Raw genomic sequence first — 21,119 nt, 5'->3', positions numbered from 1 at the left:
GCGTTGTTTTTGAGCTTTTGCTTTGCGCGCCCTCATAACATAATCGGGGGCTTTCTTTTTGAGAGATGGATGCTTGCGCATGTTTTTGCATGTTTAGAAAGATCAGACGGACTTGCTAGCCCGATACAAATTGCGTTCGGTGGGGCTCCTTTACTTGCTGGGAGGGAAGCGATGGAGGAAAATGAGACGCATGAGAGGGAATATAGAGTCACGTTGTTGCTGCGCGTTAGCTGAGTCGGAGTAGATAATCAAGAAGAAATATGACGATGATAATTGTCATTTGTTATGTTCGCCGTGGTGTTGTGGTTTTGGTCTCGGCAGCCGCGCCATCACGTGTCTTGCTGATGGCCTTGCTTTCCCGTTAGGTGTCCCTTCCTCACTCTTCCACCTCAGTGCATCCTCTCCCTTCTGGTTGCTGAACGCTACATTTTATCGCGCCCTGTCTTTGCGAGCGACGCGAATGAAGCTCGTTCGCGAAATGATGCCAAGGTAAAGGCGCCGCTCTTGCTGTACAGCTGTCCGCGGTTGCCGTTCGCGTCAGCGCGGTGGCAGGTACTTACCTCCAGGTTGTCATGTCAGCAGGTGCATCACAATTGCTTCACTCCGCCATGATACGATGCACATGGTACAATGCGCGTCACTGCCCACGCTTGGACGATCGAGCGGTGGCATGAGACTGTCGACGGCCTATTTCCAGTTACAAATCCATCTCTTGAACACGCCTCGCTGCGCTTCATCAACGTCGCATGCAGCAGTCCACGCCTATCTTCTCTCAGTTCACATGGGGAAACGTTCATACATCATCGATCAAAAAGAGGTGGTTTTGGGATTATTTATGTGATACTTCGAAATCACGCTATGTTAGACAACGCGCACCGGTTTCACTACGTTGTCGCCGGACAACGAGCCCGTGGAAGGTCAAGACATACTCGTCTCCATCTCTACCACTCGCTCGAGTGCCGTCTACTCCTGGATCGACTCCAGGTCGTTGGTGTAATTCGTCTTGCCCTTCTTCTTACCATTCGGATTACGTCTAGCTTTGGCGTCGAGGGCTGCGTTACCTGGAGCTGAGTTATTCGCAGATCTCCGGGCGCTAAGAATGGGAGCAGATAAGCCCGGTTGCGGTGCGGCATCGGACCTGTCCTCAAGCAAGTAACTCTTGTCTTTCATCGCTCTCTGCACGATGTCATACTGTTTTCGCATCTCTACGACATTCAGACCGGTGGCGTACGCCTCATCCAGCCTGGTTTCGACCTCTTTGAGATGCTCCAGGGCCTTCGACTTTCGCTGATCATCCGTCAAAGGGACCTCTGGGGCGTCGGTATCTTTGATCATACCATATGTGACCGTCCCGCCCCGATTCATGAGATCGTATATACGGTTCGGACCGTCCTTGTAGACCGTCTTTGGGTGGTCCGTACACTGCTGGGACTTTATACAGAACTCATTCATGCAGCGGACACGATAGACTTCTCCGTCGTACGGAAAGTCGATCCACTCCAGGCAAAATCCAAACTTGCCATCCTTGAAAGCCGAACGATCCTTGGCGCCTTCACCAGGTACGTGGTGGGATGAGTCAAACAGCACGCCTGTGGCACCATTCTTTACATCATTGTGCCAGTGGCCACCTCTCCAAACTCTAACTGTCTTGGAAAAGAGGTCGTCAAAACTTCTGATGACATGATCATCGGGCTGTGTTTGCTCCGTAAAGGTAAGTCTAAGAGGAAGTGGCTTGGCCTTTTTATCTGTGTTGGCTGCTGTAGCACCGAGCTTACTCTTGATTCCCTTGAAGAAAGGCATCTTGGACTACTTCTCAGTCTCCGAATTATTTACTCTGCACGGGCCTGAGCAGTTGCAAGAGCTGTACAATGACTAAATGTCACGGCTGAGAAAGTGAAGGAGGGTATCGATTCTTGATATTGGAGGAGCTCAAAAGGTAAAGAATGGAGGATTGGGTAGGGGCGAGTATGTTCTTGCGTGTGGTTGAGAAAGCTTCACTTGAGAGCAGGTTGTGGAGTAATTTGTGCGCGTATGACCATGGCAGAGAGGGTACCTCTTGACTTACTGCCAGGCAAAAGAGGCGAAATGCAATAGCTGCAGTCGGCCCGCGACAGTCGTTCTTCGCAAGCTGTCTGCGCTCTCGAGTACTGAATACCTTTCACCAAGCTGTCGAGACACAGAAAACCTTGTGCTGACCCTAACTTATTTCACACTTACCTTTGGTGCACCATGCAGCTGAGATATCGTTGCATCTGAAGGTCTTTATTCAGAAAGACTCGGATAGCTCCTCGTCAATAGCAGAAATGCTTGTCTTGATGCTTATATTCGGTCTCTACCATCAGAAATGACGACGGCTCATTACCAGGTTACCGAAATTACCGAAGATCAAAGACACCATCAACAGCGTAATCCAGCGATGTCTTGATCCCTTCCCCTGCTTCCCTCATGGTGTGCTTACACGGTATGCTTCAATTCCAACATGGAACTACGATATGTCTTACATGGTCTAGAACCGCTTGCTTTCGTCTCATCATATGGTAGAGGTTTGTTGACGAACGACAACGCTCGGATAGTGGTCTCGGCCCTTAAAGCCAACGCTTCTTGCTCATGATCTTCCGTTATCGTCTAGGGTAATTCACTACTATCAGCGCTGTATTCACAGAAGGTATGGCCGTGCTGAGATAGATTCACTCGGTAAGTCCAGATCCCTATTCGTATAACAGTCTCCCGCCTCGTGCCCTTGTTGTTACTGACTCTTTGTCTGGAGTCGGCAACTTAACCCTCAAAGCAGACCGCAACACTCTACACTTGAGTTGGTGAGACCTGACCCCAACAGCGCCAATTTTCCCAGCGAAACATTCTGAAGAAGTTCAGAACACCTGCGCAACGATGTTTGGCTTCAAGAACAAAAAGGGTGTACGCGCTGCGACTGCGACTTTGTTCTCCACCCCGAAGACCCCCACGTCATCTCATGCTACTTCATGTAATCCATTCGAAAAGGTGGTTAACATCGGTAAAGACATCTGCCATTCATTCTCCACTACCCTAGGCCGCAAAACTTCTGAGGAGCCGTCCTCGATTGATCAGTCGAACTCACCGATTCGTCTACCAAGCAACACGCCTACAGCAACGACTTTGTCGCATCATACATCAGAAGTCTGCAACAATGATCCACCCTCACGATCATCTTCAAAATCGACTGCCCCAACCGACCATTCTCTCCCGTATCTTGAATATGGTGAGACATTCTTCGTACCGGGTATATCTCCTTCTCCCGAATCGCATCCGGGCCCAGAGCAACCATCGGTCCAGGAGCAAGACGGCTTTTCCGTGCGCTTGTTGGGACATATCGCCTACCAGATCCCCACTGAATCTGTGGATCAAGCCGAAGGGGAGATCTCTGCGTTGCCAGAGCAGCCTGCTGGGGAAAAGGAAAAGAAACATCGTCTTCGCCGCTATGCGAAGGCTGCCTATAAGAAACTCGCTCTCCCGCGCTTCATGAATCTCCGATTCTCCAAGTCTAAATCAGATAAGCCAGGCCGTAATGACTCCGCTATTGGCTCAGGTACACTTCCTGATGCTGATAAGGACAAGCATTGCGAACGCGCGAACTCCAACAAAGAAGATTCGGATGACGATGGCGGCCCGCGTTGCGACTTCAAGACGATTGAGGCAGTTCCCGATGCAAAGTACCGCGAACTGATCAAGGCCTGCGATCTTTCGTCCTCGCCCACCACCACCGTAGATGTAGTGCGCCGTACGAAGGGCACGTACAACGCAGCGACTTTCGTCACTGTTTCTGAAGGCGAACAGACTCGCAAGTACGTTGTCCGCGTCCCTGGCCACGGTACGCTCGCACACTGGCAAAAGGAAGACACCTACGTGCTGAAGAACGAAGCTCAGCTAATTGAGTACATCCGCAAGAACACAACCGCGCCTGTCGCACAAGTCATTCACTACTCCACTGGTCATGACAACGCGCTTGGTTTCCCATACATCTTGATGACGATGTTGCCCGGCACGCCTGCTAACAATATCTGGTTTCCAGAAGATTATCCCTCCGTCGATTCCCATCTTATCTTCCAACATGCGGATGTGCCGCCTCCCCATATTGAAAAGAAGCGTCTTACGTTGCTACGCTCATTGGCACAGGTAATGATTCAGATTCAGACTCTTAAATTCGATGCCATTGGAGCACCTAACTTCGACGATGACGGCAACCTCACCGGTATTGGACCCACGTGCCACTGGACACACAAAGATGGCGATGAAGCTTTCAAGCGTCCACCGGCTGCTACAACCGAGGAGTATTTTCGGGCTCGCTTCAGAGCCAAGATGAAACAGATGGGTATTCGATTTATCGATCTCCTAAACAAAGACGAGTGGGAAGAAGACGATGGGCTTGAAGATAGTGGTGTTCGAACTATCCTCAGCTTAATTCTCCATCGTCAGCCGGCGTTCCGCGGGTCACCTGGCGAGACTTTCACCCTCCATCACAATGATCTCGATCTACAAAACATTCTTTGCGACGACGAGGGCAACGTAACTGGAATCATCGACTGGGACAATGCGATCGCAGCACCACGCTGCATCGGCGCCACAGCTGTCCCCATGTTTCTCCGCAGCGATTGGTTCCCAGAATACACATTTGGTCTCGGGATCCCGCCGTGCATGGCATGGAACTACGAACACTACCGCGAGATCTATGCTGCCGCTATAGCTGAAGCCAGCGATGCTGAAAACGCGGAGTTCACGATCAAATCTGGTCTCTACCAAGCCGCTGTCGCTGCAGTAACTCAAGGTGGGGACGCAGATAACCTCATATCCAAGTTACTCCGCGAGATACCTCATTGTCGTGTGAATTATTGGGAGTTCATTAGGGGGCTGGGTCAGGGTGGTTGGGTATCTGCGCAGAGCTTGCTCGAAACGCACCTTGCGCGGATCTTTGAGCCGGCGATGCCGCCTGAGGGTCTTCTTGAGGCGCTGGATAAAGAGCTGGAGATACAGACTACTTGGTGGTCGTGCTGTGACGAGCTTATCGACTTTTATGAGGTTGAGAAGGGGGTGAAGGGCGATGAGGAGGACGATGGTGCATAAGAACCACCGCATGATACTATGGCTGTCTCAGGTTGAACGGAAAGCGCGTCCACACCTCAAACAATACACTACGCCTCACTACCGGAAACCGACGATAGCCATGTTTTTCGACTAAACACCCCACTATCTCAAACCTCATCGGTTGGCAAAGATCGCAAATATTAAGGAAAGAGACCGTAATACTGTCGCATCATCATACGATACGGCGCCTGGCTCTTCAGAAGTGTTTTGTCTACACGATGGCACCCCGAAGTGAATGGCTGGCGCAACGTGACAGGCGCTCGATAAGCAGCATCCTCTACTTCGGCGGGATGTATGCTTGAAAGTTCACGGTAGTCAAGGCGGAAAGTTCGTTTTCGATTCTGTTATCTGACAGTAGCCAAAATACGTCTAAGTCGGTCATCTCCTAAAGATGACAGAAACAGCTATAGACCAAATTCAGAAGCAAATCTATCATACACAATACCGTAACTTGTGATGAGATGTGACCAGATTGGTGTTTCTTCGCGACAGGATTCGTGTTTCGCGTTGATAATCTTTGAGGATTTGCATTAACTACTTAGAACCACCAGCCAGACGTCGCAATACTGACAGTACAATCTTGGCCCTATCTTCAAACATAAAATTCGCCTCGATCTACAGAATAGTGCTCTCATCGTCGGCGGTCCCGATCATCCCGGCGATAGCGATCCCGACTCCTCTCCCGGCGGCTGTCACGATGGCGATTTGGGCTACGGCTTCGTTCTCTCCTCTGATTATACCTTCCATCATCACCATCACGAGGCTCGCGCTTGGGACTTCGACTCCGATTCCGCTTGAAGCGGTCGTCGTGGTATTCCGTCCTTCGTTCACGTCTACGTGTGTCGTCTCTTCGTTCATCCCTACTAGTGTCTCTTAGCCGTGGCGCAGTATCCTTTGAAACATCTCGATCGGCCACCAGGTTGTTGACGACGGAGTCGGACATGATCTGGCGCCCGGAGCCATCGCGATACTGCTTCTTCTTCTCGAGATTGTCGATACCACCGAAACCGCCGGCAGCCCGTCTCCGCTTCTTGTTCGTAACGTCCCGCCAATCGTCGGCTATCTTCGAGACGGACTGGGAGAAGTCGACGTGTATGCGGTGATCGTCGATGAGAACACCATCCATCTTGAAGTAGGCCTGCTCGCAGTCTTTCTGATTGGTGTATTCGATGAAGGCGTACTGCAGGCTGTCACCTGTGCGCTTATCCCTGATGACCTCGCAGCTGAGAATCTTGCCGAATCGCGAAAAGATAAGCTCCAGATCCTCGTCTTGCGTCACTGGGTTGAGCTTGCACACGAACAGCACGTTCTCGGGCGGTGCGACTTCGGCGAATGGCAGATCACCTACCATCTCGAGCGTGAGTGCCTGTGCGCGCGCCTCACGTTCTCTGCGGACCTTTTCCAACGCTTCCGGGTCGTTGTCTTCCTCGAGGTTCTCATCGTATGCGACGCGGACGGTGGCGAGCTGCGCGGCCGAAGGTATAGGGCTCTCAGGTGGCTCCACGAGGCCGGCGGGGTCGTCGTATGGGTCGTCGAGGACAACTGTGTGTAGTATGCGGATGTCTTTGAGTGGCTGGCCCTGGTCATCGATATATGCCGTGTTTATCTTCTCCAACGTGTCAAAACCCTCTACCACTGTTCCGAATATAGCAGCTTTGCCGTCAAGATAGTCGATGTTTTGCCCCAGCGTTATGATGAACTGGCTGCCGGCGAACCGCTCGTCTGGATCTTCGGGATTCGGCGCGGTCGCCATGCTGACGGTCCCCATTTCGGCATGCTTGAGCTTAGGCTTGAACTCGGGTACGAACGTCTTCTTCGCGGGCTGTGCGGGGTCGAGCAAGCCCCATATCGAGCGGCCGCCGTCGCTGTCTTTGGAACCAGGGCCGATGGGGTCGCCAGTCTGGAAGGAGAAGTTTGGTTGGACGCTATGAACGGGGGCAAAGTTGTAGTACTTGACTTTGCACAGCTTGAGAAAGCTAAGGCGACAAATTGTCAGTGTCTGTTTATGCTCAGCTTGGGAAGACAGCGGGATGGAGCATGCAGCATGCAGGTGCGAAAACCCAAGGCGCGCGTTAGGGATTGGTTGACTTACTTTTCACAGCATTTGGGCGCATCGTCGACCAACAGGTCGATGGTGATATCTCCAAGTGACGTTTCCAGCAGCACAGACATGGTTTGGGCTATGTTGTGCCGAGAACGAGTGTTTGTCGCAAATGTTCGTTAACGCGCGCGACAGCATCCGAGACCGCGTAGCCTCGACGCTTAGTCATCATGACGCAACACCCGATGCGGCTTAGCTCCAGGTACATGTCGCGTTTCTCCACCTTCACGTCTCGCAAGCTGCTGAGCCAATACTCCCTGGGCAACGTGCCTCAGCAGCCTTCACACCAGTTCGCGCTCCAGGCCGTCGTTTGTTCACCTTGTCTATATGCAAGAGCAGCATCCTGATGCATACACTATTGGCGTTGACAGATCGAACTAAAGATGCAGGCTTCCACGCTTGTCAAGCCATTGTCCAGAAATAGTGAGAGTACCAAGAAAGAGCTCTAAGCAATTTTGAGAGGCGGACCGTTGAGTGCTACCCGGCGTCTGACGGCAATCCCTGCACACAGATTCGGGCAGCCACTGCATTGCCTGCTGCACATCGATCCGAAATCCCCGGCCCCGTCCGTCAGGGGCATTGGACCAAAGGCCATCGTTCTGTATATTGGGCACGTCTCCCCACCACCGGCTGTCAAAATCCTGGAGCGGACCTCTGCTTCTCGCTTCCACTTGCTACCAGCCGAAGCCTGACAGCCAGCCCAGACCAGAGCGACAAGTCCATCCTTTTTCGAGGACCACGGGATTATCTTGCTAGAAGTGGAGGAATCTCTGTTATCGCTGCTGTCTTCGGGATTCCAGGAGGTCTTCTGCTCCAGGGAGGCGACACAGCATGACTGATAATTACAAGTGTGGTGACACTATCACTGCGAAGACGGAGCTTCAGCAATTCTCTCATGCGTACTCACAATCTACTTGTCCACAGATGCACAGCAACGATGGATCCACGAGCCTTGTAATCTGCCTGTCATCCCAACCCCACAGGCCTCAGACCGTATGCGGGTATAGCCTGAACCAACACAGCTGTGCGACTTGATGCACAAGCTAATACAAATCAATGCATTGAACCGGGGTATGAAGCTTTAAGTTCAGAAAGATCGCCTTACGATGATGGGTCATTTGCATGGGATGCGCATCGAAGTTTGCTTGCAGCTTGGCGCTGGCCTGTGCTGCGCCCATTGGCTTGTTACATCGACAGATCGAGCAATCTCAGTCCTCACCATCTGCGTGTAAACCCGTTCTGTCTTAATACTCATAGCGCTACTAGGGCCCTCGAGGTGCAGGCCGGGTTTGTTTCAACCCATGGTATGCTCAAACTTCGAGCGCGTTCGGATAACTCACTCATAGTGAACACGGAACATCTTTCTGAATGCGCTACGTAGCATCATTCTCAAATCGACCTTAGATGTAACCATCTGGAAGCCGGGCCATCATTGGGGACAATTCTTTTCGTTCGACGCAATCCATAATAGGCTTAGGACCCACCGGAACCTTACCCCAGCTTTCCCCGTGTATCCGTTTGCCGTGGGGCTTTGGGATAAATTTGCCACCGGTAGCATACATGTTCAGTGTAGGGCTGTTGGATCGCTAATCAGACAATCCTTTGTCCAACCCCTGAAGCATTCTCAGCGACCAAACTTGTAGGGTTGGGCAGATTGCTAGCAAATGACGTGATCGTAGATACTACCAGCGGTATTGGCTCACCATTCAGCCAATCAGGGAGTCTTAAAGGAGGTCTAGCTATCATCTGCAGGTACGTTTCAGCGCAAGCCATGTACGCTCGAAACGATTAGTTGATCTGACAACAGACTTTTCGTGGGATCAAATGTGCGAATACATGCTATAAGCGATACTATGGGACCCGGGAGCCCTCAGTAGGTCTCTCTGCTGGTAGCCAGCCTGATTTTCCTCTCAGAAAGTTCACTCCTCGCAAGTGTAGCGCACCAACGCTTTCGACACCCCTGCGAGCCTGGGGCACTCGTCTTGGGCTAGGGCGAGTCGAGCAAAAGTGTCAAATCTGTGCCTCACATCCCGGATCCGCGGTAACACCATGTCAGTTACAAACATCCATCGAATGTTTGCGAAAGGTCAAGCCTAGCTGATAACGTGGCTTCTTTGTAATGGGAAAAGTCATCAGTGTTTGTCCGATGGGGCATCTGCTAAAGCCTCACGACTGTGAGATAGCCCCATCAAGGAAGAGGCGGGGGCCACAGCACATACTTCATTGGTCTTCATTCGGCTCTGGCGCTTGTCGTGAAGTAGTATTTACAGCACCTAGGCCGTACAATGTTTCACCTGTCTTTCTCTCCGCGGCGCTTGGCCAGTGCTCTCTTGGAAGCGCAGGCCCAGGTTCTTGTACATCGGCGGTGACTGTACCGCGTCCATGCATGCAGGTGTCCGGGGCACTAATGACATAGCTCCCATGGGGGACAGAAAGTTACAAACAAATTCTTGATCAACACTTACACTCGAAATCAATCTCTGGAGCCACGTTCGCCTTGCATCATTCTCTTATCCAGTATAACAGTCCTTGCCGACGCAAGGAACTCCTTTAGGCTATAAACACACTCCTGCGAACCGATCATCGCTTGACCTGCTCACCGGTCTATTACACTTTCTCCCTGGAGGAGCACCTACGGTCCAGTCACTGCCTCCTGCTCACTCTTGACTCGGGCTTTGCATCCCGCGAACGCTATCCGAATCATACCTGAGGGTGATTCGCCAATAGTTGATCTTGTTGGTATCCTTGTGAGATGTAAGTCAACTTTAAGTCATGATGACTGACATAGCTAACGTTTAGTTGATTCGTCAGTATGTCAGTCAAGGAGTACGGCAGTCCGCGACGCTGTTTGCCTCACAACTTATCGTATCCGAACTACATCTACAACGATCGCAATGCTCCGCTATCGTTAGCCCATAACACGCGAGAAAATCCACGAGGTTATCCCATGGGCGGCCCAGTGGGCGGTATGCATAACCGAGCCAGCATGGAAGAACCCATGATGGGAAACGGGCCAGCGAGACGTCGCATTGCAGTAGCGGTAGGTCAGCATGTGCTTCAAGAACTCCGGAAGTATTCACGAAATACGATTCCTCGCCGCCTGTCCATAGAGGTTTGAAAAAACGTAGTTCCTATCTTGGCTAACATCATCTCTAGTGTGCGCGTTGTCGGAAGAGGAAAATTCGGTGCAGCGGCGATCCTGGAAACGGCATTGGATGCCTCAACTGTCGACAAGCTGCAGTAGATCCAACAAAGTGTCAATTTCACAGAGTATGTTAGCCGCTCGCGTTTTGTACTATCACTCATTCGCTTAGGTGGGATCCGACACCGTACACAAAGTTATGGACGACAGGGACATGGCTTTCAGTCTCAGTGGTATGGCCACTGGGCATAACATAATGTCCATGTACTCTACGGAAGGCAACGGCGCTCTTTACGCACGCGCGATGCCGACTCAGCAGTACTCGCAACTTGACTCGAAGCCGGCCTATCAACCAACCTGGACTCTACCTTATTCCGAAGACACATCACCGGTCGACAGTTACTCTCTCGACCCCTCGCCGGCATACCTAACTCAGTCTACAGCAATCGCAAACGCAAACATGTACACGCCTGCTTATCGCTGGGCTCAGCCGACTTCGAAGTCTTTGCAGCAGGGAAGCACATACTTTGACCAGGACTTGCAATTCGCTCATACAAACGCTCGACTAGCCACACCTTCAGACGTATCCCCTCTCAATACCGGCATGTCTTCTCTGCAATTGGCTATCCCTGAGAGGCCCCATCCACGACAACCTCTCCCTCTGGACCCCAGTGTGCCTAGGAGACAACTGCCAATGCCACAACCGAGCCCAGCTCAGAGCAGTCATGTTGTAGACCAGATGCAAGATGCTCGTCTCCGCTCGGCTCAGGCTATTGGTACTTCGGGTATGGACGGTAGAGGCTCGTTTGCGAAATCGTTACTACCGTGGACCACTGACAGCGAGAGTCACGCCAACGCATCCGGGGCGACATCTGCAGATGCCTTTACGCAGCTGATATCCCCGGTCATGCCAGACAACGCGGAGAGCAGGATGAGCTACATGCCAAATACATCGTCGACCGCGGACGATGCGACTGCAACCACCACTGCATCTCAGCTAGAGCTAAACTTCAGTACATCTGGTTTTCTCGAAGGGATGAGTGCGCCGGCCCCAGCGACAAACTACTCCTATGTCCGTGAGACACGCCCAATGACACGCCCAGCCTCACAGACAAATCTATACAGCTACAGCCCTGTCTCGTCGTCAAAGCGGAACTCGATAAGTGGCGAGTCATCGAGCGATTGCACACTCGTCAGTGGTCATCGCTACACACCTCTCAGCCACAGCCAAACACGGAGCTCCCTAGGAAATCGCAGTTTGCATCGCGAGACGTGCCAGGATCGGAATATGCAGCCTGTGCAGCTCCACCGCACTTCTATGGGAAACCTCAACAGCACTTACTGAGCTACCCCTTTCAGCATCACAGCGAATCGGCTTGCCTGCGCCACTCTTCTCGTCTCGTCACTATTGCGTAGTCTGCTCCTTTCTTCACCACCGTGGCGTACTTAATGGCCTGAATTTATACCAATGTACAACATCTCACATCGCTGCATCCCTGGACAGGGAGCTTCAGTCAGTACGCTGTTCCCTTTCTGCATCTTAGTCCCGGCAATCGACTCTTCAAGCACCCCGCCATCATCACGAGCATGGCTCTCGGCCCGGTTCACGTTACGCTTTCGCACTGGCCTCAGCAACCGGTGAGCCATTTCCGAGTGGCATTCATCAGATCATCTTTCTTTTCTACTTATTCAACACTGTGTTGTAACGCTATGTATTCGTCTCGATGTTTTACACTGTATTGCCTTCAGCATCATTACTACGCTACGAAACGTTACGATTGTTTTCTGCTTGGGCGGTTAATGTCTGTCTATACTTGTACATCAGTATCACTACCATGTCTTCTCATCAAGACAAAACGCCAGGGCCGCTCCCTAAACACACCCCGCATTCTTATCACGTTCACACTCGCTCAAATTGGGAAAAGCACATGTCGCAAGCTTAGTGTGTATAAGGTTGTTGCGCATGCGATACCACGGAAACATAGGAGGTCATGTACTGGATACTTTGTACTGATTAGCATAAAAAGTGTCATGAGCGAATAATGATAATCGTAACGAAGTTCAACCCACGGTTCCACCTGCAGAGTGAAGCAAGGTACTATCACCACCTGTCGCGCTTTCTTCACTACTCTCACGTCGTCCCAAAAAAGACATGCACGTTCTCGCTTCTCCAAAAGAGTTTACCTTGAGCTGCGCAACCACAATTCAACAGTATACCCATGCCTGACTTGCAGCTACCTCAGCTCACGCCTGATCGTGTGTCACTTCTCCCCAAAAGCTTGCTGCAAAATTCCGAAAGAGGACCCACACCACCTCGTAACGAAATCCCCAAACCACCAATCTCTCTTCCACATACCGCATCCACCTCCGTCTCCCCACATACATCGCAGGCTACACACCGCCCCCATCATACGCAACCAAACGCAGTAAACAAACGCGTTTCAGAACACGGGCTTCGGCTGCATCTGGACCCTGCCGCAGGGCAGGTGCAGGCATATCCATCCCACTCGCGTTACACAGGACAGCAGTCACACACGCACAAAGCCGGTCAGCAGGTGTCGCACTACAGACATGCAGGACTGATGCGTACTATGAGGCTCCACATCTGTACCGTGCGTCTGCTGGGATTATCCCAAGAGCGTTGCATGTGTCCTGTATGAGGGTGGTGGTGGATGGGAGAGTGGTGCCGGGTGGGGTGGGGGACACAGAGGTGATGGGTTGGGAGCTAAAACGGTAGCTTGTGGTATCGAAGGATTCTGTGAAAGGCTGGTTTGGAGGTTGGGGATGGGGATGGGCAGTAGATGGTGGGCCGTGGTCCACCTATTAGAGCGCTTGCCGCTGAGGGACGCTAGTGTGTTGGGTGAAGGCTCTCGCTCAGCCTTGTCTTCCTTCGTCTCACAGCTGCTGCTTGCCGGTCGGGCATGATACATCGTTAAACAAGGAAAAGAGGTTGTGCTGGTCGGCATGGTCAGCGAGGTATTGCAAACGATTTGCATCAGGCGGTGGATGTTCGGCGGCTGTGATGTCGTTGTCACAGTACGCACTTAGGCATGCAACGGCATCGCGACTACTTGTGACATCCACGTTCAGAGCTGGTGAGAACAGAAGAAGATACGGTTTGTCTTCATACCGATGGAGCAGAAGATCTCTGACCACCTCTTCATCGCAGGCTAGTATTTGTGACCCTAATTGTCTGCTAGTGCAACCCATACATGACCCTTACCCTACCATCTTCAATAAGTGCTAGTCGTAACACCCAACCTCCCTCCATCATTTACAAGAACCAACCCATTACAAAAACTCCCCGCCCGACTCGCAAGATACAAAACTGTCCCGCCCATCTCCTCCTCTCCGCCAAACCTTCGTGCAGGGATGAAGTTTGGATCATCGACGCTCTCCATACTAGGGTCTCTGCCTTCGATAACTGCATTGGCCATCTCAGATGGGAAGACTGCCGCACTATTAGCCACGCGACGAGAGGTTTTGGGCCAGAGATAAACACACATCCAGGCGCCAGAGCATTAACCCTTATCCCATGCGGCGCAAGCCCCGTACTAGCATGCTTAACCAAATGCATAACCGCTCCTTTACTCCCCGCATACGCCGGCGCACACTGCCATTCACGCAGGAACGCACCTACGCTGGATGTAACGATGACTTGCGACTGGATGCTCGGTACTTTGCTACCTTCTTTCAACGGCTTGCCGAAGCCACCAGCTACGGCGTTCTTATTTCCTGCATCTAGTAGTTCGATGAAAGCCAGCATGGTAAAGTACGTGGCGGTGGTGTTGACGTGGAAGGTCTGCGTGAAGTCTTCCATGGACGTGTTTTCGAACATGAATTTTCGCAGCTCCTGGACGCTTGAACCGGGCACGAAACTTGATGGTGGGCCGTAGATGCCGGAGTTTGCTACGAGGAGGTTGACGTAGCCGGTGTCGTGGGTGATGAAGTCCACGGCGGCTTGGAGGGATGCTTTGGATGTGATGTCGCATTGGAATGGGATGATGTTCTCATGTTGAGAGGCTGCGGCGGAGAGTTTGTCTTTGCGGCGGCCGAGTATGTAGACTTTTGTTGCGCCGGCGGAGGCGAGGGAGTGAGCTATCATGAGGCCGATTCCTGGGAAACAGTGTCAGGAGTGGTGTTGGTATCGAGACGGGATGGCATAATTGGGGAGATAAGGTACCTGTGCCTCCTCCTGTTACTACTGCGATCATGCCTTCGACACTGAAAAGCTTTGAAGTGTCCATCTTGAATGCGACTCGGTCAGTTGTAGAGCGAAAGAGTTCCTCCTCTGAGTTCAAGTATATATAGTCCTACCTACGATAACCCACTCAGTAACCACGCATAGGCACCTCGTTGCTGCGTAAGAATACTGTGCATTGAATGTGAACTACACGTGAGATAAGATCAACGCCCGACAGGTAGCCAACAGCGATAACTCCGCAAACCCCGACAGCTTCCCCAATGTCCACTCCGCGGCTTACGAACGCCAAGGACATCAAGAGATGGATCTCAAAGCAATCCATGACGCTTCTTGATCATCTCTGCAGCCTGGATATCATCAGCATACATAACTACATGCTTTTCTCGATCATAGACTCACCTTCTCAGCTCCAGCATAAACGCTAGCCTGTGGTCCACCACCAGCAACAAGCGGCCACGTACTCGCATCCACCACGCTCAATTTAAAAGTGCCATAGACTCTATTCTGCGGGTCAACAACTCCGCCATCTTCTCTTGGCATCATAGCAGCAGTACAACATTGGTGCGCGTTACTTGGCTGCAAAATTGCTTTGATCTTCTCCTTGATATCTTGCTCATTGCTGATACCCGGTGCGGGCCCTGTCTCGATAGGACCAAGGATAGAAATATCGGGTGTAGCCATCAATTCGCGGTTCTTCATGTAGATTGCGTAGAGGATATCAAGGTCGGTTGGGTCTGTCAACGCACCGTAATCGATAAGTGGAGCGTCGAAAATGCTAGTTGAATTTATGGTGATGGAGCCACGGCTGAGAGGGCGTGTCATGTAGATACTTGTTTCAGGGCCGGTGTTCCATGATAGACCACCCACAGCCTCTATATTGATGTCCTTGATGATGATGGCACGCTGCCTTTCGTAGCCAGCGAGGATTGATGGGTCGATATCGCTACCAAGTACATCGGTTGGTGAGAGTGAGGATGCTCGGGCCATGATAGATGCGGAGTCGTTCGTCCAATTGGAAAGCGGCAGCTGAATCATGAGATTGCCAGTTGTACTAGTGAGGTCGAATGCGCTTGCTTTTCCAGCTTTGAAGAGAGCGCGTTGTTCTGTGGCATATGTGGTGTTAGACTGCAAGGAACCGCCATTCGGAAAGTGGTTCGATGTATCTGTATCAATCAGCCAACCCATAAATGGCAAGCATGGAGCTCAGTCGCGTACAGTTGTAATTCACTTTCAGAACCAGATGATCCTGCAGATTTCGACCGACACCTGGGAGACCTGAAACAGTCTCAATACCCAAACCCTCCAAATGAGCAGTGTCGCCAATCCCAGAAAGTTGTAGGATCTGCGGCGTGTGTACGCTTCCAGCTGCTATGATGACTTCTTTGCTCGCGTGGACAATGTGTTTCTCGCCACCCGACGTGCCAGTATACTCCACGCCTACAGCGGTGCTATCCTCGAAGAGAACGCGCGATACTGCTGTACTCGCGAGGATGTGGTAATTTGGTCTCGCAGCATCCCTATCATATCGATTGACTCGAGCTGAAGAACGCGTCTGGGTTTTAGGATCAACGGAGCGAAGGAGACGGAATATGCCTTGAGCGTGGCCATTGTTGGGGTCCAGGGCTGGCTGGATACCTAGCTTCAGGGCTCCGTTGTACATATCGGCTATGCTGATGGTAAGCTTCTGAATACGGCAACTGAACTGAAGAGGACTTACCACTACCTGGGTAATCATATGGAGCATGTCTGGCTTGTACTGGGCCCTCAAAGCCATGTACGGAAACATCCCAAGTAATATTGTGGCTCGCTGCATAATCCGCGTCCGGTGCTGTAAACGTCTCACTCTTCTCTTCATCAACATACGGCTCACAAGGCAAGAGTAAACCATACCTTCTTAAAGTACGGAAACAGATCAGCCCAACCCCAGCCAGTCGCGCCCAGTTCTTCCCAAGCGTTGTAGAGCTCTGCATCTGATCGATGGAAGAACATGGCGTTCACAACAGACCCGCCGCCCACCACCCTACCACATGGCACACCATACGATGTACCACCAAGCGCTGCTTGCGGTGTACTCATCAATGGTAGCCAGAGATAAGGTACCGGGAAATACGCGCCAGGAATCATGACACCATCTTCTCTCTGGTCGAATGGGCCGTATTCGATGACTAGTACTGTTACTATTCCTCGTCATTAGCTTGCAGCTTTTCGAGTATGCGAGTGATGTACTATTTGGGTTCTCCGTCAAACGATCTGCTACCGTAAGTCCTGCGATACCACCTCCTGCAATTACGAAGTCGTACGTCGTCCGATTGCTGATTTGCCTTGCGTCAATCACCTGGGCAGTACGCCCGAGACGTGCATGAGCCTGTGCAGTTGTAGCGCAGCATAGCAAGAAAAGGCTTTGAAGTAGCATGTTCAGAGCTGAGAAGAGAGTGAAGAATACGCATTTCGAAAAAGAGCCACAGGCGAAACAAACTTATCATGTAGCATTTCGACCATAAAGTGCTGACAGTAAGCACATGCAGAGCCACGAGAGACCTGTGCGCGACCTGCAGGGCCTTCCTACGCAGGAGAAGCTAGAACGAGTAGGATAAATAGCTTGTGGTGGTTCATTGGCTACTGCTAATATGATAAAGCTTGTGTCTGACTTGCAGGGCCTTGCAGGGGCTTGCAGATTGTACACTGAGTCGAAAGCGATGCATGTGCAGAATCTCTATACATATTATCAATGCCAATGCGAGAAGGAGATGCAAGAAGCGATTGGAGTGTAGGAGGAACGCGTGGGTTGGACGATACTGGTCTGTGCATACGGTAAACGCGTCGAGGTGTCCCGTCGTCATCATCCCCCATCCCTCAACTCAACGCACCAATCTGCCCACGATGACGCGCCAGCCTCGTCAGAACACACGTCGAACTGTCGCTTCTGCGAGTTCGTTCCCTTGATGCAGTCATAACCACGGCGCAATGGCAACGTAGAGCGCAAGCAACTCTATGGATATTGAGACAAGACATACGCGCCAAATATAGTCTCCTGAGCGGAGAAATATAGTCTTTTATCGTAGCAGCATGTAAGCACTTCCTCACATTCTATCGCTCTTTCTGGATTATCACAAGGCTGACTTCTCTGTCTACAGATTCATGCCTACGGCTCTATGCTCCTCCGTTGCTTCGGTGCCGAATGACCAATGTAACGCTGCGGTTCCCAACACATCCGTATAGTTCCCGACATAACCGTCTCTCGTAACGAATGTAGAATGATCTGCAGACACATCTATCGGTCCATATCATGCTGAAGTGATCGAGCTGGATAAGCAACTGCTGTCGGATGAAGAGGGGCCCGAGGGAGGGATCGTTGCGAGTATTCATGGATGGAGTGATTCGTATGGTGAAAGCAGTATGTGGACGTACAATCAGACCGCATAGGAGCTGAGCTGAGCAACACATAGGCACAGGAGATGCATAGAGTCAAAATCTCATTTCTGCTAGATACCGTCAAACAGACGAACTCTCCCTGAAAAACGCCAAGATGTAAATGCTGAATGCACCCTCACACCAACCACCCCTTCGTCATCGTCACCGTCACATACATCATAAAGGAACCTCCCACCACTCAAATCCCCTGCGCACGCCTAATCTAAACTCTGAATCTGCACCTTAATACACCCCGTCTTGGGATCCGCAGCCGTCTTAAACGCCTCAACCGCATCCTCCAACTTATACCTATGCGTAACCAACTTGCTCAAATCAATCACACCAGACTTGTATAACCGGATAGCCTTGGGCCAAGTGTTGCAGTAGCGGTACTGGAACTGCAGATCCACCTCCCGGGTACTCAGTCGCATAAATGGAATCTTCATCTCGTTCTTTCCAACACCGATGACAAAGACTTTGCCGCCGAACTTTACGGTTTGGATGGCGGCACAGATGGAGGACTCGACGCCGGTGCATTCCATGGCGTGCGAGGGCTCGACACCGTCAGTGAGTTTGAGGATGGCGGATTGGAAATCAGTGGCGGAGTGGCTAAATTCGACTTTATGGGTGAGGACGCCTGGAACGAGGGTTTTGGCAAAGTCGAGACGGCCTTGGTCGATGTCGGTGATTACGAGGGGAGTCGCGCCGGCGGCTTGACAGCAGAGAAGTGTGACGAGGCCGATGGGGCCAGCGCCGCAGACGATGGTGGGGTCACCCAGGCGGATATTTGCGCGGTCCATGCCAGCAAGAGCAACGGAGAGAGGCTCCAACATAGCGCCGTCTTCGAAAGTCATGCTGTCGGGCAACTTGTGGCACCACATAGCTGGGTGCTTGAGGTAGCGGCGCAGGAGGCCGGTGACGGGTGGTGTGGACAGAAAGAGGACGCGCTCGCATCCATTGTAGCGGCCTGTGAGGCAGGGCTCGCATTCGCCGCAGATGATGTTGGGTTCGATGGCTACGCGGTCGCCGGGCTTGAGGTGCGTGACGGACTCGTGGCATGCCATTACTGTGCCCGCGGATTCGTGGCCGAGGACGTGCGTGTCTTCTACTATCATGGGTCCGATGCAGCCCTAGAAACGGTATTGTTAGCATACTGTTCTCCTCTCTATGGATGGGCGGTTTCTGTCGGGGTTTTGGAGGAGCAAAAACGTACAGCATGCCAGAAGTGAATATCACTCCCGCAAATTCCCGTGCTCTTGACATTGATAAGAACCTCTCCCGGCTTCAAATCTCCTCCTCTTTGCACAACCTCCAGACTGGGTTCCGCCTCCGCGACCCAGAGATCATGCGCGGGGTTGGTGTAAACACCGATATTAGCCTTTGACGAGAACTGAACATCCGTGCCGTTGCCGTTAGACTTGCTGACACCGTTCGTCGCCGGCGCAGCAGCAGCCTCAGTGTGTGTGCCGTTCATCTTGGGAGTTTCTTCTTTGATATTGAGTTGTTGCTTAATCTCCGACGCCCAGCTAGTGAAGAGGGGAAGAGAAGCCATGGGACGAACGCACGAAAAAGGAACGTTTAAAGGTAGGCAAAGCAAGGATGGGGATGCAAGAAAGGTCCGATAGAAAGTGTAGGTAAACAAAAACTGGGGGACAACCGCGTCAATAAAGATCACCTGCCACCTTTACTACTCCCGCGGCCCTTCTTTTCTGCCTGTCTGCAAGCGTACACCTTTACCGCTTCCAAGGTTGCCAGCATGTACCTAATACATTACTATAACCCAGACTTTACCCTTCCGCTCCTTCGCAATTGGTGCGGGGCACCACGCAAACCCGTGAATAATACTTCCATTCATGAGAACGTCACGCCGCCCCGCCATAGTAGTTGGAGGAGACCCCACATAGTCGCGCATCACCAGTCTTTCCACGAATGGGAGGGCAGACAAGTCCGCAAGAAGGGGCAGGTACGCGCAAGTATCGGCTTCCCAAACGAGCAGTTCCGCGATGCTGTTGGACCCCTTCTACGTTCCGCCGTGGAGCTACGGAGGGGGCTAGGTGGGATAAGGCGAAAGCTATACTGCTTCGGGTAGTGTAACCTACACCGAGCTTCCGAGACTAGAGACGAAGACAGATTTCACGATAGTTGGAGACCTGGTGTTGAGTGGAGAAAACATGGGAAAACCTTGAATAGCGTTGTGTAGCCTCGGCTCGTGACCGATTTTGGACGTGGGTTGGAGTCTTTGTTGGCGTGTTGGCTCGGCGGCTTCACCGATTGCATGCAGGCCTAGATGCGTCGGTTGGGTTGTCACGCAGGTACGGTGTACGAGAGAAGGATCCATATGTCACGTTGGCGCAGACAGTCAGCAGCTGTCAGGCTGTTTTTGTTTGCCTTGCTTGGTACAATGTCGTCGCTCGTGGAGGAACATACGTGTAGAGCGACTCGGGCGCATATACGCACCACGTCACACATGAGCATCGTTTGCGCGAAGCTGCGAACACCACCCGGAAGACGTACATCGACATTCGATCAGCGCAATCCACAGAACCATATCAGCCTATAGAGCCGCCCACGCCACATGCACATCAGACATGCCGTCTATTTCCATCCCCGCGGTCCACGGTCCGTCTTGCTGCTGCACGACTGCGCCGCAATATGTGGCGGCTGGCGGCTTGACGACGTGCATCGCGCTGGCAGATGCTGTGTATATCCAGTCAAACGCACATCGATAATCTGTGCATGAAGAGAGAAAAGCAGTGGTGGTCAATCGATATCGAAAGAAGACTTGTCGCGCGCGTACGAAAATGCGGCTTGAGGCAGGTGGCCTTACACCTACACACCTACGCTTTCTCACCCATTCCCCATGATCTATCCATCGACCCATCATCGCACCACCCTCCTCTTCTAACATCACAGCTTCAATCCTTTGCCATGGCTGCCGAGATATCCATAGTGGAGAAGTAGACGACTATAGTAGTATAATGATGCGTGGCAAAGGGTCCTGTTTCACCATGCGCATGGTTCGGAAGGCTTATGTACCGAAGCTCGGTCGCAGGGAGAGAGATGAGGCGAGAAGACAGGTGCATGATCGTTAGAGGTGAGATTGAGTAGGTACTTGAGTGGAGTGAGGGTGGTTCGATGGTGGG

At 51.9% G+C, this 21,119-nt stretch overlaps 8 protein-coding genes across 8 annotated transcripts; 2 read left to right on the top strand and 6 right to left on the bottom strand.

Annotated features, from left to right (window-relative positions):
• Window positions 1-902: 902 nt before the first annotated feature.
• Window positions 903-2,228, bottom strand: BKA58DRAFT_63251 (uncharacterized protein). Its single transcript, XM_046175651.1, has one exon. The coding sequence runs from the start codon at window positions 1,798-1,800 to the stop codon at window positions 964-966; it is 837 nt and encodes a 278-aa protein (XP_046020252.1). The 5' UTR covers window positions 1,801-2,228; the 3' UTR covers window positions 903-963.
• Window positions 2,229-2,889: 661 nt separating this feature from the next.
• Window positions 2,890-5,442, top strand: BKA58DRAFT_432696 (kinase-like domain-containing protein; the record flags this gene model as incomplete). The annotated part of the gene is made up of 4 exons (XM_046173141.1): window positions 2,890-3,259; window positions 3,566-4,307; window positions 4,434-5,089; window positions 5,129-5,442. 4 exons carry the CDS (start codon window positions 2,890-2,892, stop codon window positions 5,131-5,133), a joined length of 1,773 nt encoding a protein of 590 aa, XP_046020251.1. The 3' UTR covers window positions 5,134-5,442.
• A 2-nt stretch (window positions 5,443-5,444) lies between these two features.
• BKA58DRAFT_394527 (cyclophilin-like domain-containing protein) lies at window positions 5,445-7,329 on the bottom strand. The gene is made up of 3 exons (XM_046171207.1): window positions 7,211-7,329; window positions 5,690-7,094; window positions 5,445-5,633 (listed from the first exon to the last, which is right to left on the bottom strand). Exons 1-2 carry the CDS (start codon window positions 7,288-7,290, stop codon window positions 5,750-5,752), a joined length of 1,425 nt encoding a protein of 474 aa, XP_046020250.1. The 5' UTR covers window positions 7,291-7,329; the 3' UTR covers window positions 5,445-5,633; window positions 5,690-5,749.
• A 2,702-nt stretch (window positions 7,330-10,031) lies between these two features.
• Window positions 10,032-11,706, top strand: BKA58DRAFT_406341 (uncharacterized protein; the record flags this gene model as incomplete). Its single annotated transcript, XM_046171948.1, has 3 exons — window positions 10,032-10,259; window positions 10,376-10,489; window positions 10,534-11,706. 3 exons carry the CDS (start codon window positions 10,032-10,034, stop codon window positions 11,704-11,706), a joined length of 1,515 nt encoding a protein of 504 aa, XP_046020249.1.
• Window positions 11,707-13,476: 1,770 nt separating this feature from the next.
• BKA58DRAFT_394520 (short-chain dehydrogenase) lies at window positions 13,477-14,740 on the bottom strand. The gene is made up of 3 exons (XM_046171206.1): window positions 14,545-14,740; window positions 13,866-14,477; window positions 13,477-13,812 (listed from the first exon to the last, which is right to left on the bottom strand). Exons 1-3 carry the CDS (start codon window positions 14,606-14,608, stop codon window positions 13,595-13,597), a joined length of 894 nt encoding a protein of 297 aa, XP_046020248.1. The 5' UTR covers window positions 14,609-14,740; the 3' UTR covers window positions 13,477-13,594.
• On the bottom strand, window positions 14,741-17,305 carry BKA58DRAFT_394518 (choline dehydrogenase-like protein). Its single transcript, XM_046171205.1, has 6 exons — window positions 16,792-17,305; window positions 16,456-16,742; window positions 16,283-16,409; window positions 15,781-16,230; window positions 14,965-15,728; window positions 14,741-14,912 (listed from the first exon to the last, which is right to left on the bottom strand). Exons 1-6 carry the CDS (start codon window positions 16,976-16,978, stop codon window positions 14,874-14,876), a joined length of 1,854 nt encoding a protein of 617 aa, XP_046020247.1. The 5' UTR covers window positions 16,979-17,305; the 3' UTR covers window positions 14,741-14,873.
• Window positions 17,306-17,637: 332 nt separating this feature from the next.
• On the bottom strand, window positions 17,638-18,101 carry BKA58DRAFT_63153 (uncharacterized protein). The gene has a single exon (XM_046175650.1). It carries the CDS (start codon window positions 18,007-18,009, stop codon window positions 17,716-17,718), a length of 294 nt encoding a protein of 97 aa, XP_046020246.1. The 5' UTR covers window positions 18,010-18,101; the 3' UTR covers window positions 17,638-17,715.
• A 93-nt stretch (window positions 18,102-18,194) lies between these two features.
• Window positions 18,195-19,528, bottom strand: BKA58DRAFT_415080 (sorbitol dehydrogenase; the record flags this gene model as incomplete). The annotated part of the gene is made up of 3 exons (XM_046172526.1): window positions 18,195-19,106; window positions 19,190-19,366; window positions 19,403-19,528. The coding sequence occupies 3 exons, from the start codon at window positions 19,526-19,528 to the stop codon at window positions 18,195-18,197; spliced, it is 1,215 nt and encodes a 404-aa protein (XP_046020245.1).
• Window positions 19,529-21,119: the final 1,591 nt, after the last annotated feature.

The sequence above is a fragment of the Alternaria rosae genome, assembly GCF_020736505.1.
Source record: "Alternaria rosae strain MPI-PUGE-AT-0040 chromosome Unknown BKA58scaffold_13, whole genome shotgun sequence".
NCBI lineage: Eukaryota > Fungi > Ascomycota > Dothideomycetes > Pleosporales > Pleosporaceae > Alternaria > Alternaria rosae.
This window is presented reverse-complemented; position numbering and strand designations above follow the sequence as displayed.

Excerpts from the sequence above, each read along its gene's own strand:
- BKA58DRAFT_394520 (XM_046171206.1), bottom strand. The coding sequence starts at position 14,608 with ATGGACACTTCAAAGCTTTTCAGTGTCGAAGGCATGATCGCAGTAGTA. Across the intron at positions 14,478-14,544 it reads AGTAACAGGAGGAGGCACAG|GAATCGGCCTCATGATAGCT; the intron begins GTACCTTATCTC and ends ACTGTTTCCCAG. Across the intron at positions 13,813-13,865 it reads TAATGCTCTGGCGCCTGGAT|TCTTCCCATCTGAGATGGCC; the intron begins GTGTGTTTATCT and ends ATAGTGCGGCAG.
- BKA58DRAFT_63153 (XM_046175650.1), bottom strand. The coding sequence starts at position 18,009 with ATGTGTTGCTCAGCTCAGCTCCTATGCGGTCTGATTGTACGTCCACAT.
- BKA58DRAFT_394527 (XM_046171207.1), bottom strand. The coding sequence starts at position 7,290 with ATGTCTGTGCTGCTGGAAACGTCACTTGGAGATATCACCATCGACCTG. Across the intron at positions 7,095-7,210 it reads GCGCCCAAATGCTGTGAAAA|CTTTCTCAAGCTGTGCAAAG; the intron begins GTAAGTCAACCA and ends TTGTCGCCTTAG.
- BKA58DRAFT_63251 (XM_046175651.1), bottom strand. The coding sequence starts at position 1,800 with ATGCCTTTCTTCAAGGGAATCAAGAGTAAGCTCGGTGCTACAGCAGCC.
- BKA58DRAFT_394518 (XM_046171205.1), bottom strand. The coding sequence starts at position 16,978 with ATGCTACTTCAAAGCCTTTTCTTGCTATGCTGCGCTACAACTGCACAG. Across the intron at positions 16,410-16,455 it reads TGTTTCCGTACTTTAAGAAG|AGTGAGACGTTTACAGCACC; the intron begins GTATGGTTTACT and ends GATGAAGAGAAG. Across the intron at positions 14,913-14,964 it reads TTTATGCTGGAGCTGAGAAG|GCTGCAGAGATGATCAAGAA; the intron begins GTGAGTCTATGA and ends GATGATATCCAG.